We start from the raw sequence: 16,159 nt of genomic DNA, 5'->3' as shown, positions 1-16,159 counted from the left end.
TCCTAGAATTATTGCAATCCAGAAACTTAAATTCTGCCCAATATTTTGGACCACAATGCTTTCCAAAATAACATACTCTGAATCACCCATTTACGGGTCACTTCCACTTATACTTTGTCTCAGATGACCAGGGAAGCTCGGCAAAATCTGAGAACTTTCCTTTTCTGCTTCTATTTTACAGCCATGTTTCCTTGTGAGCATAGAAGGAAGTGAGAGTTATACTTGCTGCTGCTTCTCTTTTAACATTTCTTGGTGATAAGAGGATTCTGAGGGCTGGGGAGATAGCTCAGTTGGTAGAGTGCCTGCCTCCCATGCACATAGGCCCTGGGTTCAATCCTCAGCACCACAAAAAAAAAAAAGAAAAAAAAAGACTGATACCTACATTGTTGAATTTTACTTTTAAGATCATCTACGAGGGAAGTTACTTAAATCTTTATGTTTTCCATTCTGTATTTTTTAAAATTATTTTTTCCCTCAGGATGTTTATAGTGGTTTTCCAAGTTGCTGTCTTAACCAGAGCGCCCTTAGCTCACATGAAACCTGATGCTGAGATCAGCATGTTCAACAGACAGAAGTTGAAGAAAGAGGGCCCTGGCCCCAGGAACCCGGTTGCTCAGCTCCACCTGGAGGCACAACAGTTTGGAGAAGCACCTGTGAAAGTGGAAATGGCTTTGGCGGCCGTGCTTTCGTTTTATTAAGAGCAAAAATATTTAGAACCTTTGACTAAGATATTTTCTCTGGAAAAATCAAAGATTTCAGTTTAACAGAGCAGAGTGGTAGAAAGAACCTGGAATCATGGCTTCTGGTCATTCCCAGGTGGCTCCGGCCCAGGTGTGCAGGCGTGGGGTGGGTGGGGAAGGAGAGGCAGCTGAAGGGGCTCTGGTTCTGCAGAGCTCTGGGCGGGCCGAGGCGCCCCCTCCCTCCCACCTAGCCCCCCGTTACCTGTTCTTTTTCCACTGGGTGTCATGTAAGATTTCTTTTGAACAAAGAGCAGAGTTCGAAGGCTTAAAAATAAGTCTTAACAAACCCACTGTACCAGAGAAACTCCAGTCTTCCAGTTTCAATATTTTGATTTGGAGATTTTTTTTTAAAAGTCAAGACAGAAAATAAGCCTTATCAGGAATAAACCATGCTTAAGGGAGGAGTAAACCAGGCCGAGACTTTTCTTGGTGTGGAGCTACACTACAGTCTTTATTCCAGGTGGTGGTGACTCACGCTTGCACTCCGGCACAGGACAGCATTAATGTTCAACGGGACTCTTGTTACAGGAACAAACATAATATTTCACTTCCCTGTCTTTTTTGTGTTATTACCTAAATGTAACTGATACATATTGAGAATCGTACAAAGACCTCAATTCAGTGGACTGATTAAATAAAAACTTTTTTATTACTTTTAAAAACAAAACGGGTCACAAGTCATCACGAAGCTTCCCCGCCAAAATTACATTCTGCTTTTGTGTCACCTCGACAGGACAAGGAATGTTCAGAGGTCCTCAAAACAGAAGTGTGAAAGCTCGCAAGGAACAAACAGGTACAGACCATGGGCCGTCCTTCCAAGCCACTGACCTGCAGAACACACACACACACACACACAGGTGACAATTCCCTGAAGGACAAGGAATATTCTCCACGGCTTACAGTACCAGGAAGTACCCAACGGGACGTGAGATCACAAATGTGTTCAGGTACAACAGTAACTTCAACTCTGGGGCAACGTGACATGGCGGAGGAAGTCTCCGAGGCCGGAAGGTGGCAGGACAGAGGACGTACACCCACACTTGCTCTGGGTATGTGGCCAGCACGTGGTCCAGCGGTGGCGCGGGCCCTCTTTCTCCTCGAGCCCCAATCTGAGTTTGGAGGACTGGGGACCAAAGAGGAAATGATGTGGAGAAGCACGCGTCACCTGCACAGATCAACATAAACCTTCTGCACCACAGGAAGGGACCTTCCGTCAAGGCCACGCTGGAGCTGACGTTGGATGAGCGTGACGGTTGGAGAAGGAAACGTGGGCTTGCGGGACGGACCCTGCGTCGGATTTAGTGGAAGGTCTTTGGACGGTTATGTCAGTGGGCAGAGGTGCTAGGACTCGGCCCCAGGTTGGTTCTTAACCTGGGCTGGATGACGTTCGCCATGGTTCTTGGTCAGTGGACTCGGCAGTTATTCTTACTTCAGCTGCTGTGGGGCCTGCGGATTCCGGAATTATGACAGCAACTCCAAGTTGGTCACACCCGCCCCCCAATTTGTGATGGAGGAAAACAGCGTCACTCTGACGGCCATGCTGTGGCTGACCCCTCTAAGGGGAGCAGCCAAAGCATGCAGGTACTGATCAGATGGCTGGCCAGGGCTCACACCTGATCCTTTCAGTGTATGCTTGAAAAAAGGCAGTTTCTATAGTAGTTGCGAGAAGCAACTCTTGCCCCTGGTCATCTGTTCCTTTACACAGTCCCAGTAATTTTAAGTCGCTTGTTTCCTTGAATGCAGGAAGGTGTAAATGTGCAAAATAAGGAGGCTGGAGAGGAAGAGGAAAGACTGTGGGCCCACCTGTGCCACAGGTCTGAGGTCCTGACTCTGCAGAGAGGACAGGACCTGGCCCATCACAAACTGAGTGCATTTTCCATGGCTTCATTATGTCTGAGATCTGCCTTCTAAAAATAAATCCATGATTTATATAGAAAGTATATAGAAATAATATATAGAAAGTATAGCCAGGCGTGGTGGGGGGCACACCTGTAATCCCAGAGGCTCAGGAGGCTGAGGCAGGAGGATCTCGAGTTCAAAGCCAGCCTCAGCAAAAGTGAGGTGCTAAACAACTCAGTGAGAAAAAAACAAAGTATAAAGCATGTACTTTTGGTTTAAAATTTTCTTCAATTTATTCAGTACTCTCAAAAAAAATAAAATAAAAAAAGAATAAAAGAAATTGATTTGGTTGTACTGCTTGACTTCATGTTCTTCAATTGGCAGGTAGAGAAGGAAAGCCGAGCCAAATAACAAAACATCATGGGTTTTGATCATTTCAAATATTAGAGTGAATAAATATTACCTAATAGGAAATTTTTAAATTTCCCAACTGTTGAAATTATATGCATTTCCTGACAAATAGGATCCATCCTGCTATCAGATAGAGGCAGAGTCCCGAGTTCAAAACCGCAGAGCAGAGCTGGGTGCTGGCGGGTGCCAGGGGTCCCAGTGCCCCAGAGCATCAGCTGAGCCCAGGAGTTTGAGACCAACCAGAGCGACACAGTGAGACTGCATTGCAAAAAATAAATAAATAGCAAAATAAATTTACCGTGTGGCTCTCAGCTGAACTGAGAAATGATGACCTGAATTCAATAAATTACTTGTTTATGGAACTGTAAATTTCAACTGAATTTACACGGAGGCTTAGCAATGGCAAATATGTACAAATAGAAGAGTTTATCATCTCAGGATGTGAGGGGAACAAAAAAACCCCAGAAAGCTTTTATTTTCTTCAATTTGTTTGTGAGTGTGTGTGCAATATATTTTAAGTCCTCAGAAATAAATTCTGCTATAATAACAACTAAACTAGAACGACATGTGACCAACAATACACAGGGATCATGGTTTGAATTTCTGCACTTTTCTTTCTGTGCAGCGGCAGTCACTTTGGTTTATCAGCTCTAACTGCTGCACAATTCCTTCACACACAGCCCGGGAGCTCTGGACACTGCCACACAAGAAAACAGCACACAGAGCACAGAGCCAGCCGGCCAGCCTGGCCAAGAGCAAAGCCCTCTCAGCTGCGGACCCTTTTGGTAAGAGGGGCTGCAAATTCTGAATAGACCACAAAGCATTAAGAGGACCCTATTTCTACCTTGGGAGGTTCGAATACACATTCTGAAACGTGAGTGAGCAACGATCCTGTTTTAAGGAAAAATGACAACGGTAAGCCAACATAAGAAATTTCATTGAGAAGAAAAGTATGATCTTCCCCTCACCTGCTAATTCATAGAAAAATAGTATGTATGACTTTTCCTCCCAAGCAAGCTGAAAATGTTTCCATGGAAAAATTTAAAGTAGTCATCAGAAAAACCTCATGGTTACCTTTTCTAATTTCAAGACTATGGTGATAAACACAAATGTAGGTATAGCACAGAAAAACTCAAGAACTAGTTAACACATGCTGGAGAAGGTAGTGGGGGACAGTGGGGAGTACAGAGGCTAGCACAGGGTCACAGTAACAGGATGCGGCAGACACCCCAATCGCAGCCAGTCAAGCTTCCTGGTGACGCGTCCCTCTTCCCAAGTGCCAGTTCTTCCCCAGCAGCCCATCTCTGGGCCGTCATATACCAGGAAGAGAGATCTGCACGCACCATTCCCCAGCTTCTCAACAGGAGCCTACAAGGGGTAAGAACAGCGCTGCACACTGAGCCAAACTACTGGGTCTGATAATCATAGTGGATTTGGCATTTCTTCCCCAAGGCTAACCAAAGAATAAATTAAAATTGGGAAAAATGATTTCTAAGAATTATTCTGTATTCAATGTTCTTTTTGGTGCAAGGAAAAAAAAAAAAAAAAAAAAAAAAAAAGGCATCTAGCCAAATAGCAATTACCCTTGATGGATCTATTAGCTAGAAGCCATCATACCAATAAAAGAACACCCACACCAGATTATCAAAATGGCCAGACTATTTTTAAATTCATAAAAATGGGACTGTAAACGGGGTGATCACGGCTCAGGTGTTGGTACCCAGTGCTGTGTGCAATCGGGGGAGTTAATGTTGCCAGGGGTGGGGAAGCCATTTCCTAGTCGTTCCTGTTTAAAATGGTCACCCGTGCCATATCTTGGGGGCTAATCCTTTAACGTGCCATTTGGACTATCACTCGACATTTCAATCGGGTGAAATCAGCGGCGACTCCATCCCACCCGCAGTGAAAGGACGGGCCTGGGTCCCTTGTAGTCTCACCCCCTGGGACCACAGCGCCCCCAGGCGGCGACGGCCAGAGCTGCTGCGGAGGCTCCGCGCGCCCGATCTCACAGCGCGCAGTCGAAGGCCTGGGGCTCCGTGCGCGCGGCGCTCGGGGGTTCTGGGCGCCGGGTCTGGGTGATTCTCTGCTTGGGCAGTTTGGGTTCCTCCTCTTCGGTTTCGCTTTCGCAGACGTGAACCACCACGCTGGGCGTGGACTCGGTTCCCGCGTGCAGTTCGTACTTCTCCCCTGTGGAGGCAGACGGGCCCCAACGGCCCCAACGCGTCAGTGCCGGTGCAGAGACCCGCTGGTCCCCTGCACAGCTTGCTCTATTGGCAGGTTTACTATCTGATTTTTAAAGGTCTCTAAATCCTCTGGCGGAGTACTTTATCTTGCTTTGCGGTTAGAGAGGCGACAATTCAAGGCTCCTACAGTGTTGTTTCGGGCCTTAACATGGAAGTGCCCCGTACTGTTTCGTGAGGGATACCAGGGAACCTGCTTGACCTCTCGATGGCTTCAGTGTCCCCGAGAGACGCTGGTAGGGCTCCGGGCAGCACTGGCAATCTCTCTATCCTGGACCCTCAGACGTCTAAAGGGGACTCTGATGTCTAAAAACAGCACCTGCCCCTTCTCTAAGGCACCCCAACCCCTACACCTGGAGGTGCAGGTTGCCCTGGGTGGACATGGGATCTCTTTCTTAGGTACTTTAAAGGATAGGGCAGGTAGAGAGAGATTAGAGAAGCAATATAACAAATACAAGCCCAGAGAAGAATTTGGAAGGGATGATGTGACCTGGCTACTAAGTCCCTGAGACACACTCGAAGTAGTGGTCATTTGTCTGAACATGATGGGGCCCGAGAGAGAAGGCACCTAATACTGGTCCTAGAAGAATTTGTAACAGTGAAAATTACAGTAATATCGAACTGGTGTGGTGCACCTGCCTGTAATCCCAGCGGCTCAGGAGGCTGAGGCAGGAGGATGGAAGTTCAAAGCCAGCCTCAGCAACTTAGAGAGACCCTGTCTTTTAAATACAACAAACAAACAAACAAACAAACAAACAACAACAACAAAAAAAAAGAGTGCTGCTGATGTGGCTCAGCAGCGGCCCTGAGTTTAATCCCTGGCACCAAGAAAAAAAATCAGTACTATTGAGTGTCATGCATATATAATTTAATCCCCATAATCACAGTGAATATTAGGACTATAACTGAATATATTAGGGTTATCTCTACTTTATGGAGGAAAGAAACCAAGGCTCAGAAATCTGAGGCTTTGGAACTTGCTCAGGACCTCAGAACTAGAGAGTGCACGGCTGGAACCTGGGCCCAGGCTGGGGCGGCTGCATCTTCCATTCTCACTGTGCACCCGGGAGGCTAGAACACACCATGCTGAATGCGGTCTCTGATACAAAAGTGTCTGGGGTCAAAAACAGGAAAAACCAAAGTCTGTTACCTGGCCCCAGTTTGGAAACGGCACAGAGAAGGTCGTAATTTATCACAGGCATGGCGTCTTGGCTCTGCTTCCATCCCACTGGAGGGGACGCTGGAGGGGAGATGAGGAACTGCTTGGCAGGCTGTGGTGGCAGTAGGTAGGACTTGTCCCGGGCCTCACTGGACATCTGCACCTGCAGGAAGGGAGAGACTCACAGCCACTTTGCAGACCTGGCGATTTTTCTTTATTGCCATCTTTACATGAATTGTTAGTGTTTCAGAGAAAATGTAAACTTGCTCTTAAATGGTCTACAATCTCCAAGAAGGTGGGATGGGGTCCATTTGGATCGCTGCACGGGGCCACATATATCAGGTGCTTATTAAATATGAGATGGGCAGAAGAATGAATGAATGAACAATAAGCAGGGAGAGGCAAAGCAGTGACGCTTCCCAAAGGTCCACGAGCTCAGGGCCTGCTCCTCGGTGACCCTCTGGGACAGCCCGCAGGACGTGGCGCTAATGGGAGGTCTTCAGTGCCTTGAAGGGGACCCTGGGACTCCTGCCTCTTTCCTTCCTGCTTCCTGAACACGAGGTGAGTGGCTCTGCTCCCCGAGCTGTGGCCACAAGGTGCTGCCCTCACCGCAGGCCTCAAAGCAAGGGGCCTGCGATCACCCACAGAAACCTCCAAACCGGAGCCAAAGCACCCTCTTCTGGTTATAGGTCCGGTCCCCAGGGGTTTGCTCTAGTGACGCAGAGCCAGCCCCCTGCCAAACCCCCTTCTGAGAAGACACGTGACTGTGTCGTCTGATTCTGAACTCCTTCTCAAAGGAGACTGGGAACTGTCCACACAGCTCCTTCATTAGGCAGCACCTGGAACGCAGGATGACAACCCTCTCGCTGTTCACTTAGAAGCTGAGACCAAGGCGGGCGGGAATGCTTTTTTTTTAATAGTATACTTCTTTCATGAGAAGAGACCCAATGACTTCGTTCCAATGACTTCTTTGGGGGGTGGGGACTGGTTTATGATAGAGCCACACCCTTGCAGGATCAGAGGACCAGGGCCAACCGCCCACAGCCTGAATCAAAACCCAGAAAGTGATCAGAGAGACGTCTCTCTCCAGTCTCAGGAGGATGTCGCATCCTCAGTGCCAGATACAGAGGGAAAAAATTAATTCCCTAACCACAGCGTCCCAGGGCTGCGCCCTCGCAGAGCCCTCCGCTGAACAAAGCTGCCGGGCAAAGGAATTCCTTAAACTACTCGTTACAGCAAAACCAAGTTAAGAGGTGAATAAAGTCGTGGGCCCACGAAAGGGACATTTTACATGATCTTGCTGGCTGGGATCGTTCGTTTCAAAAACCTCTGATAGGATGGGACGGAAAAGGGAGAGCAGGAAGTACTCGCGGGGGAGGAAGGAGAGAGCGCCCCCTGCGGGCGGCAAGGTACCTGTGCGAAATACAGCTTCAGCTTCTTCCCGTGGAAGTCGGTTTCGTGGAGCTCGATGCGAGCGCGCGCGGCCGCCTCGGGCTTGCTGAAATTTATCCTGACTCTTCGAAAGCTTTTGAATAACTGAAAGGTAACGCGGTCATCGTAGAGGGTGAAAAGGGCTTGGAATCTCTCCTGTAAAGGGAGGAGCAGCAGGGTACGGAGCGTGGGGAAAGGAGAAAAAGTAGATTTTAAGGCTCCGTTCCATGTGCACGCAATACAGGGCGAGGAAATCACTGTCCGTTTAACCAAAGGAAATTTAAATCACTCAACAGAAGTAAGAGGGTAAAACTCACTAGGAGTTATCTTTTCCCCAAAAAAGCAGACTTCTCCTGTAGGCATGCAAGATTTATGATCCTGGAATTCATATGTTAAATTCTGCAATTTGCACTTACCTTAAATAAAATGGACTTTATTAAATACTGTGTAGATTCAAATGCTATAAATACAAGGTATAAATATGCTACAAATGTCCAATGACAGAACAAGAACATGACCACTGTTTTGAAGTCTCCAATGCCAGTTTTTTTTCCTTATCACATTCTATTCCTCCACCCTAATTTCTAGAATTTTGTGAGTATTCTCTTGTTTTCTTTTCATAGTTTCACGACATTTTTCTGTGTCCTTAAAAATGGACACAGACTTCCACGACTTGTGATTTTGCTTAGATTGTGTTCTTAGGATTCTACCTGTTCCTCTGTTAATGTGTTCTTTTTCAGGGCTATTTAATATTCTATGGCTGAACCACACTGCAGTTTAGCTATTCCAACACCGTGGTGAATTGAACTGCCTCCAGTTTTTTACTACTAAGTTGCTGCAGTGAACATTCTTGTACAAAGATGTTGGTACCCACGTGTGTGAGATTCTCTGGTGCATATACATACGTCTTTGGGCCTTGGGGTTGGCACATCTTTTTTATTTTTTAACTTTTTTATTTGTTGATGGACCTTTATTTTATTCACTTATTTATATGTGGTGCTGAGAATCGAACCCAGTGCCTCACAATGCTAGGCAAGCGTTCCACCACTGAGCCCCAGCCCCAGCCCAGGCACATCTTTAATAGACAATGCAAGATAGTTTCCCAACGTGTTTGTACCATTTATTCTCTAAGAGCAGAAATGTGTTCTGCTTGTTTCACATTTCTGCCTACCCTTGTCAGTTAATTCATGAGGTCTGGGACAGGAAATGGCCTCTCTAGCTTTGACAATAATTCATATTTCCTTGAATGATTGAGCCTCTTCACATTTATTATTTGGTTTCTTCTCTCCCCACAACCCCAGCTCCTTCTTTTTGGTACTGGGGATTGAACTCAGGGTACTCCACCACTGACCTCCATCCCCAGCCCCAAAACTGCTGAGCGAGACGGGGGTCTTCGTTGCTAAGGTCAGCCTCGAACTTGTGACCTTCGGGAGCCTCACCACCTGTTTTAACTAGTTACTGAACAACAACAGGTTATAGCGTGTTCGTGTCTCCTGCTCACTTTTCTACTGGGTCATCTTTTTTAAAAACTGAGTCATGGAAGTTCTATCGAGATACTAATTCTTTATATGTGCCACGAATATCTTTTCTCCCAGTTCTTTTCACTGTGGTGTTTCCCCCCCTTTTTGAAACAAAAATTTTAAATTTGAACATGACTGAACCTATGAAGGCTTTCCTCTCCTGCGTCAAAATTCTCCTACACAGCCTTCTCCAAGTTCTGTGGTTTTATCTTTCACACGTACGTCTTCATTCAATATAAAATTATATATGAATAATGTCGTTCCCCATAAGTGAAGGCTTGCCACGAGGTGGCTTCCACCCTGCTCCCCCGCTACAAACTGGACTGCATTTTCTACAAATCGAGTGATGGAGCATATCCGTCCCTCTGGGAGCATCTGGCTTCTTTCGCCAGGTGCAACCCTTCTGGGATTCATCCACACTGGGTGCTGATTTTGCTCCTGGGTCAAGCAGAATTCTATTTGGGTCCTTATCCATTTATCTGCTGCTGGACGTCTGGGTTGTTTCCAGGTTTGAACTATTACCGGTAAAGCTGCTGTAAACCTCTCGGTATGAGGTTTTGTGTTGTTTTTATTTCTTTTGGGCACATACCCAGATTGGAGGGGCCGGATGTGTGTTAGGGATGTCATCTACTTCTCGGACACTGCCACACTGCCTTCTAGAGTGGCCGTACTGCCGCACACTTCCGCAACAGGCCCTGAGCCGTCCAGTTGCCCCGCGTCCTCACCGACACTTGGTCTGATCAGTCCTTTTGATTTTAGCCATTCTGGCGGGTGGGCAGTACCAGCTCACTGTAATTTTATTTTGCATTTCCCCAGTGATTACTGATACTGTGATCTTTTCATAAGCTTCTCTGCCATCTCTGTCACTTCTGGATCAATGACTGCTCAAATCTCTGTCCGTTTTTAACCTGGGCTGTCTTCTCATTAAGGCGTAAGAGTTCCTTTACGGATCTGAGGTATAAGCTCTTTGTCGAATGTAGGTTTTCCAAATATTTTCTCCTTAGCTGTTGCTTCACTTTTTCATTTTGGAGCAGTGTCTTTTGAAAAGTAAGTTCTTAAAAAAGTTGTGCCAGGCTTAGCAACAGTGAGACCCTATATTTATGGAGAGCCATAAATACAAAATAGGGCTGGGCTAGGAATGTGGCTCAGTGGTCAAGTGCCCCTGGGTTCAATTCCTGGCACTGGGGAAAAAACTGATTAAATCCAATTTGTTGACTATATTTTTATACTTCATGCCTTTTGTGTCATGTTTAAGACATCTCTGCCCCATCTGATATCATTAATATTTTCTTCTGGGGCTGGGGTTGTGGCTCAGTGGCAGAGCGCTCGCCTTGCGTGTGGGAAGCACTGGGTTCGATCCTCAGCACCACATAAAAATAAATAAATGCAAGTATTTCCTTCTGTTTTCTTATAGATTAGTTCTTACATTACATTCCACTTCAATTTTTTTTTTTTTCTTTTGGTAGCAGGGATTGAACCTGGGTGCTTAACCACTGAGTCACACCCCCAGTCCATTTTATTTTTTATTTTGAGACAGGGTCTCGCTGAGTCGCTTAGGGCCGCACTAAGTTGCTGAGGCTGGTTTTGAACCTGTGATCCTCCTGCCTCGGCCTCCTTCTCAGTCACTGGGATTACGGGCATGCACCGCCCCCTGGCTTCTCAAGTTCACTTTTACATGGTCCAGAGGGTTCCAGTTCATTTATTCCCTAGCACCAACTGTTGACTGATTACCTTTCCGCTGGGCACTGAAAACCATAAAACACACTTGAGAGAAATTAAACACCAGAATAAACAAAGAGGTGTGTCCTTCTCCTCTGGGGATCACTTTTTTTTTTTTTTTTTTGGTGCTGGGGATTGAACCCCGGTCCTTGTGCTTACAAGGCAAGCACTCTACCAACTGAGCTATCTCCCCAGCCCTCTGGGGATCACTTTTTTACATATCAGCTCTGCATATATTTATTTCCTGTCTCATTAATTTCTGCTCTTCCCATTTTTCTTTCCTCCGAGTTTGCTCTTTATCTACTTGTGATGGATGCATGTCTATTAATTTTCCAGGTTTTCTTCTTTCTAATATAACTAAAGAAGATATTTCTAAATATTACTTCAGTTGTCCCCCACCAGTTTCGATACACATTTTCTTTATTGATTCTAAATAGCTTTCTATCATGCTTTCTTGTCTCATTATTTGTTTACATGTGCATTTCAAATAGATGGAAAGTTTTTCAAAAAAAGTTTTTTTTTAGTATCTTATTTTCATTTCGATCCTAAAAAGCTGTCCACAGTGACCAATACCTTAGCTTTTTTTTTTTTTTTTTTTTTTTTTTTTTGCAGTACTGGGGATTGAACCCAGGGCCTTGTGCTTGGGAGGAAAGCACTCTACCAGCTGAGCTATCTCCCCAGCCCTCCCTTAGCATTTTTGAGATGTGCTTTTGGTTCAGTATGTCACCAATTTCCATAAATCTACATGTGCTTGAAAAGCATGAGTCTGCAGCTGCGCAGTACAATATTTTTTAAAAAATATTTTTTAGATGTTGATAGGCCTTTATTTTATTCATTTATTTATATGTGGTGCTGAGACTCAAACCCAGTGCCTCACACATGCTAGGCAAGCGCTCTACCACTGAGCCACAACCCCAGCCCAGCAGTATAATATTGTAAATATGCACTGTGTCTCATCTCCTGCTGTTGGAAGCTCTTTATCCCGATTTCTTTTTTTGTCTGTCTGTCTGAACTCCTGATCACCAAGAGAGACGGGTTAATTTCTCCCACTACTCGGCGAACTTACTTTCCCTCGTCACCTGCTCGTTTTTACCTGTATTTCTTGAGGTTCTGTTATCACCAGCGTAGTCTGGTGTGGGGAGCAGTCTCCATCCTGTGCGTCTGACCTTTCTGTACCCTTGTTTTGGATATGTCCCCTGAACTGTGTGCGCGTGCACACGATGGACGTGTGCACTCCTGTGTGTAAATAAATCCGGTTCATCTTTTAAAGGAGGAACCAGTCCACGGGTTGGGATTACTGACATTTTTAGATGGCTACTATCTTAAGTATTTGTCTCAGATTTTTATGTCTGTTTTCTTTCCTTTTTGTCCCCGCCCCACACTTCCCTCCACTGAATGAAATTCCTATGAGAGATACTAATGTGCTTTTGGCACCTTTAAAAAAGAAAAATGCCTGATTCCCAGTGGCTGCAGCTTCTCTATGACGAAGGCAAAACCAAAATCTTTTTCTCAAGGTTTATATTGGGATTATTTTCACAGAACAGCAGGATTTTTTTTTTGATAAAAAGTAAAATTATATATATCCATACACATATCCACAACACACACGCGAGCACAAACTAATGGAAGACAGAACGGAATCAGAACAGGAAGAACAGAAATAGTTGAGTCATTCTATGAGGTAGAGAAAAAAAAATAACTGGCTCTTTTTTCATTTATTCATGAACGAGGATAATAGAAAACTTAACTTCAGCTACCAGAAGAACAGCAATGAGACTTTCTTCACCATATACGTAACAGTTTAATAACTGAAAGGTAACAAAACAGACTTAAGAAACTTCTTGGTGCTTCTAGAAATACTCCCTCCGCTTGCCAGGAGTGAAATAAGGATCCTCGCATTAGCTTTGCTCTGCCCGTTTCAATTGTCTGCTGATCCTAAAGTGTAAATCCTATGAGCCTCACGTATGAACACTTACCTATCACTCTGCAAGACTTCTCCAATCAGATAAGATATAAAAGTTTGTCCTGAAGTAAATATTCTTTCCATGTTCAAATACCCCTCGTTATCTAGAAAATTCCAACTATCCTAAAAATTATATTATTCATTTAAGCAACTAAATGCACACTCGACCTGGTATTAAGTCTGGCTATCCAATGTGGTACAAGCAGCTTTAAAAGAAGGTCAGCTTTAAGATAAGCCCTATTTTTACTTACTATTGTTTTCACAGATTAAAGTAAAATGGACAAATACATAACATAGACAAAGAATTTTAAAACAGCATATCAGTTCTTAAACGAAAACATGTTCCCTCAGCATCATTTCAAAGATTTGTTGCTTTTAAAAAGAATTAGAATGAAGATGTTGTGAAATCACATTAAATTCTTGATAGCAGTGTATTTTAAATGTTTTGATATTAAAGTTTCCATGAGTGATAGTTAAGAAACATCAATACTGAACACAGCACAAATGGAAATTAAGGCCAGACTAATTAAGCATGGCTGGTGACATATTCTGTCATTCTGTACAGTAATTGTTTTCTTTGTCCAGGATAACAATAGGACACTAGGATTTGGGTTTGGTTTTTTTTTTTTTTGGTAATTGGACTTAAACCCAGGAAGTGGACAGGGGTTGTGGCTCAGTGGCACTGGGTTCCATCCTCAGCACCACATAAAAAGCATTGTGTCCACCCACAACTAAAAAACATATATTTAAAAAAAAAAAAACCCAGGGGAGCTTGACCCTACCTATAGCCCCAGTACTTCCTTTCTTTCTTTCTCTTTTCTTGAGACAGGGTCTTGCTAAACTGCCCAGGCTGGCCTCCAACTTGCAATCCTTCCTCCTCTCCCACCCGCTCAGAGTGGCTGGGATCATGGACTCAGGCCTTGCTGCTAATTATTCTTAATAACTCACAAGGAATAACTTTTCAGAATTGGTTTTGTTTGTTTGTTTTCCCCACAATCCCACAGTGCTGGGGATTTGAACCCAGGCCTTGCACATGCAAGGAAAGCACTCTATGTGATGGGCTATGTCCTCAGCACAAATAACTTTTCAGTGTAACAATGCCTATATGACACAAACTGTCTTGTAAACGGTTACTTGTATAAATTTTTCTTCCTACTGCCCTTCAAAACAAATTTTTTTTCATTCCAGAAATATACTACAGCTGAGTGTACCCTGCAGAGGAGAGCAGGGGTCATCTGGGTCTCTCCCTGCTAAATCCATTACTTTGACCTAATTAAGAACTTTCGAAGACAGTGGGCTTTGGGGTGTAGCTCTGTGGTACAGAACATGCTCAGTACAAGAGACCCTGGGCTTAGTCCCCAGCGTGCACGCAGTTTTACACACACACACATTACACAGGAATGAGGTCATGCAAGAGTTGATTAATAAGTTTTTCTAAGTTTTGTGATTGTTCTTTCCCTCTCATATTCATTTTTCTCCTTTATGTGGCATAACCATGGATTATGAAGTACGTGACATCTAGCTGTGAGGTCTAGTAGGAACTTGAACATTTTTTAAGAGCAAAACTTATAGGTTGTATATCTCTGTCTGAAAAGCTTGGGACCAGAAGTGGCTCAGGTTGAATATTTGCATAGACTTTACCAGTTAAGCATCCCTAATCCAAAAATCCAAAATATGAAATGTTGTAAAATTCAAAACTTTTTCCACACCAACACAACGTTCAAAAAGTTTTAGATTTTGGAGCATTTCGGATTTGGGACTTTTGGATTGGGGCTGCTCAACCTATATTAATTGAGGAAAATGGTAAAAGCCCTGGGCTGGTAGCCTTCCTGAGTTGCCCCTGCTGTCACAGAGGGCTTTAGAGGACGGACAGTGAACCGAAATGACTTGTGGTGACCATTAAGGTCAGCAGTTCAAACACCAAAATTCTCCTTAGAATCATTTCAGCAATAATTCACTTTTATAAGTTTCTGAATTTCCTGATATAAAATTAACATCACCCTGTTATAAGGTCGTGTTTGCACATTTCCTTCAGATAAAAAAACGGGGACGAGCAACATGGAGACAGCCTGGACCTGGCTCCGCCGGGGCGCGCAGGCTGCAGGCGCGGCACAGCCCGCAGCTCACGCCCACAGCTCACGCCCGCAGCTCACGCCCGCAGCTCACGCCCGCAGCTCACGCCCGCCCGGGCTCTTCCTCTCACCTGCGTGGGTTTCCACCGAGCAGAGCGGAGGCTGCCTTCTGAGCCCGAGGTCACTGGGAAGCTGGGCAACAGGACCCCCAAATCGGTCGTGTGGAAAAGCCAGCTGGGAAGGTGGGCTTCCAGGAGTTAGAGAGGAGGGCCCAGGGCAGGTGGTCCTGACCTTCCTGAAGCCCCCCGGCCCCTCTCCGCCCCCTTGTGCCAGAGCAGCGGAGCTTCCCTGTCACCGAGGAGCGAGTATGGACGTGACCTTCGGCACCCCTCCGCCTCGCCTGGTAGCGAGAGGCCCATCCCTTCTGAACAATTCCCCGTTGAGAAGCGGTGCTTCGTCCACTCCCTGTGAAACTCTCCTTGGTGTCCTAAGGCAAGATACTTCCACACCCTACGTCTTTCTGTAAGTCCGATACAGAAAATTCCATTTCTCCAGTGGGCAGGGACTGCAGGTTCCTTGAGGTCTTGGGCAAGGCCTCCATTTCTGCCTGGTGACAGGCAAGTGCCTGTTGTGGTCCTAAGGTCTAAGTCTTTCCAAAATTCCTGTTGAAATGGAATCCCTAATGTGGTTGTATTAACAGGTGACTGGGTCATTTATCCCTTATAAATGTGATTAACATTTGCATGAAAGAGGCCTGAGGAACACCATATGGGACACAAAGAAGGGGCCATCTATAAGGAACAGTCCTCATCAGACACCAGATGTGCTGGAGCCTTCATCTCCGACTTCCCAGCCTCTAGAACTGTAAGCAATACCTTTTTGCTGTTTATAAACTACCCATCATGAGGTATTTTGTTATAGCAACCCAAAGTAAGACACTGCCTTTGTTTCTTCTCAATCATCACTGCTCACTAAAACAATCAGAGGGGAAGACTTGACTGACCAGAAAAAGGCACACATACAGCTAAGTATGACGAATTAAAAACTTTGATAATCTCAGCACTC

General features: G+C 45.1%; 1 protein-coding gene across 3 annotated transcripts in view; it reads right to left on the bottom strand.

The window, feature by feature from the left end:
- Positions 1-1,364: 1,364 nt before the first annotated feature.
- RCAN3 (RCAN family member 3) overlaps positions 1,365-16,159 on the bottom strand; it is a 33,092-nt gene continuing 18,297 nt past the window's right edge. For 2 of the 3 annotated variants that reach the window (XM_079130709.1, XM_079130710.1), the window contains exons 3-5: positions 7,803-7,976; positions 6,381-6,552; positions 1,365-5,177 (exon numbers count right to left, since the gene is read on the bottom strand). In XM_079130709.1, the coding sequence (XP_078986835.1) occupies positions 4,996-5,177; positions 6,381-6,552; positions 7,803-7,976 (528 nt within the window). In that variant the 3' untranslated portion in view covers positions 1,365-4,995. The remainder of the gene's footprint in view (positions 5,178-6,380; positions 6,553-7,802; positions 7,977-16,159) is intronic. The other variant, XM_079130711.1, reaches the window with a different exon arrangement.

This window comes from Sciurus vulgaris (genome assembly GCF_902686455.1).
Source record: "Sciurus vulgaris genome assembly, chromosome: 1".
Lineage (NCBI taxonomy): Eukaryota > Metazoa > Chordata > Mammalia > Rodentia > Sciuridae > Sciurus > Sciurus vulgaris.
Note: the sequence above shows the minus strand (reverse complement) of the source record. Positions and strands in the feature narration are given on the sequence as shown.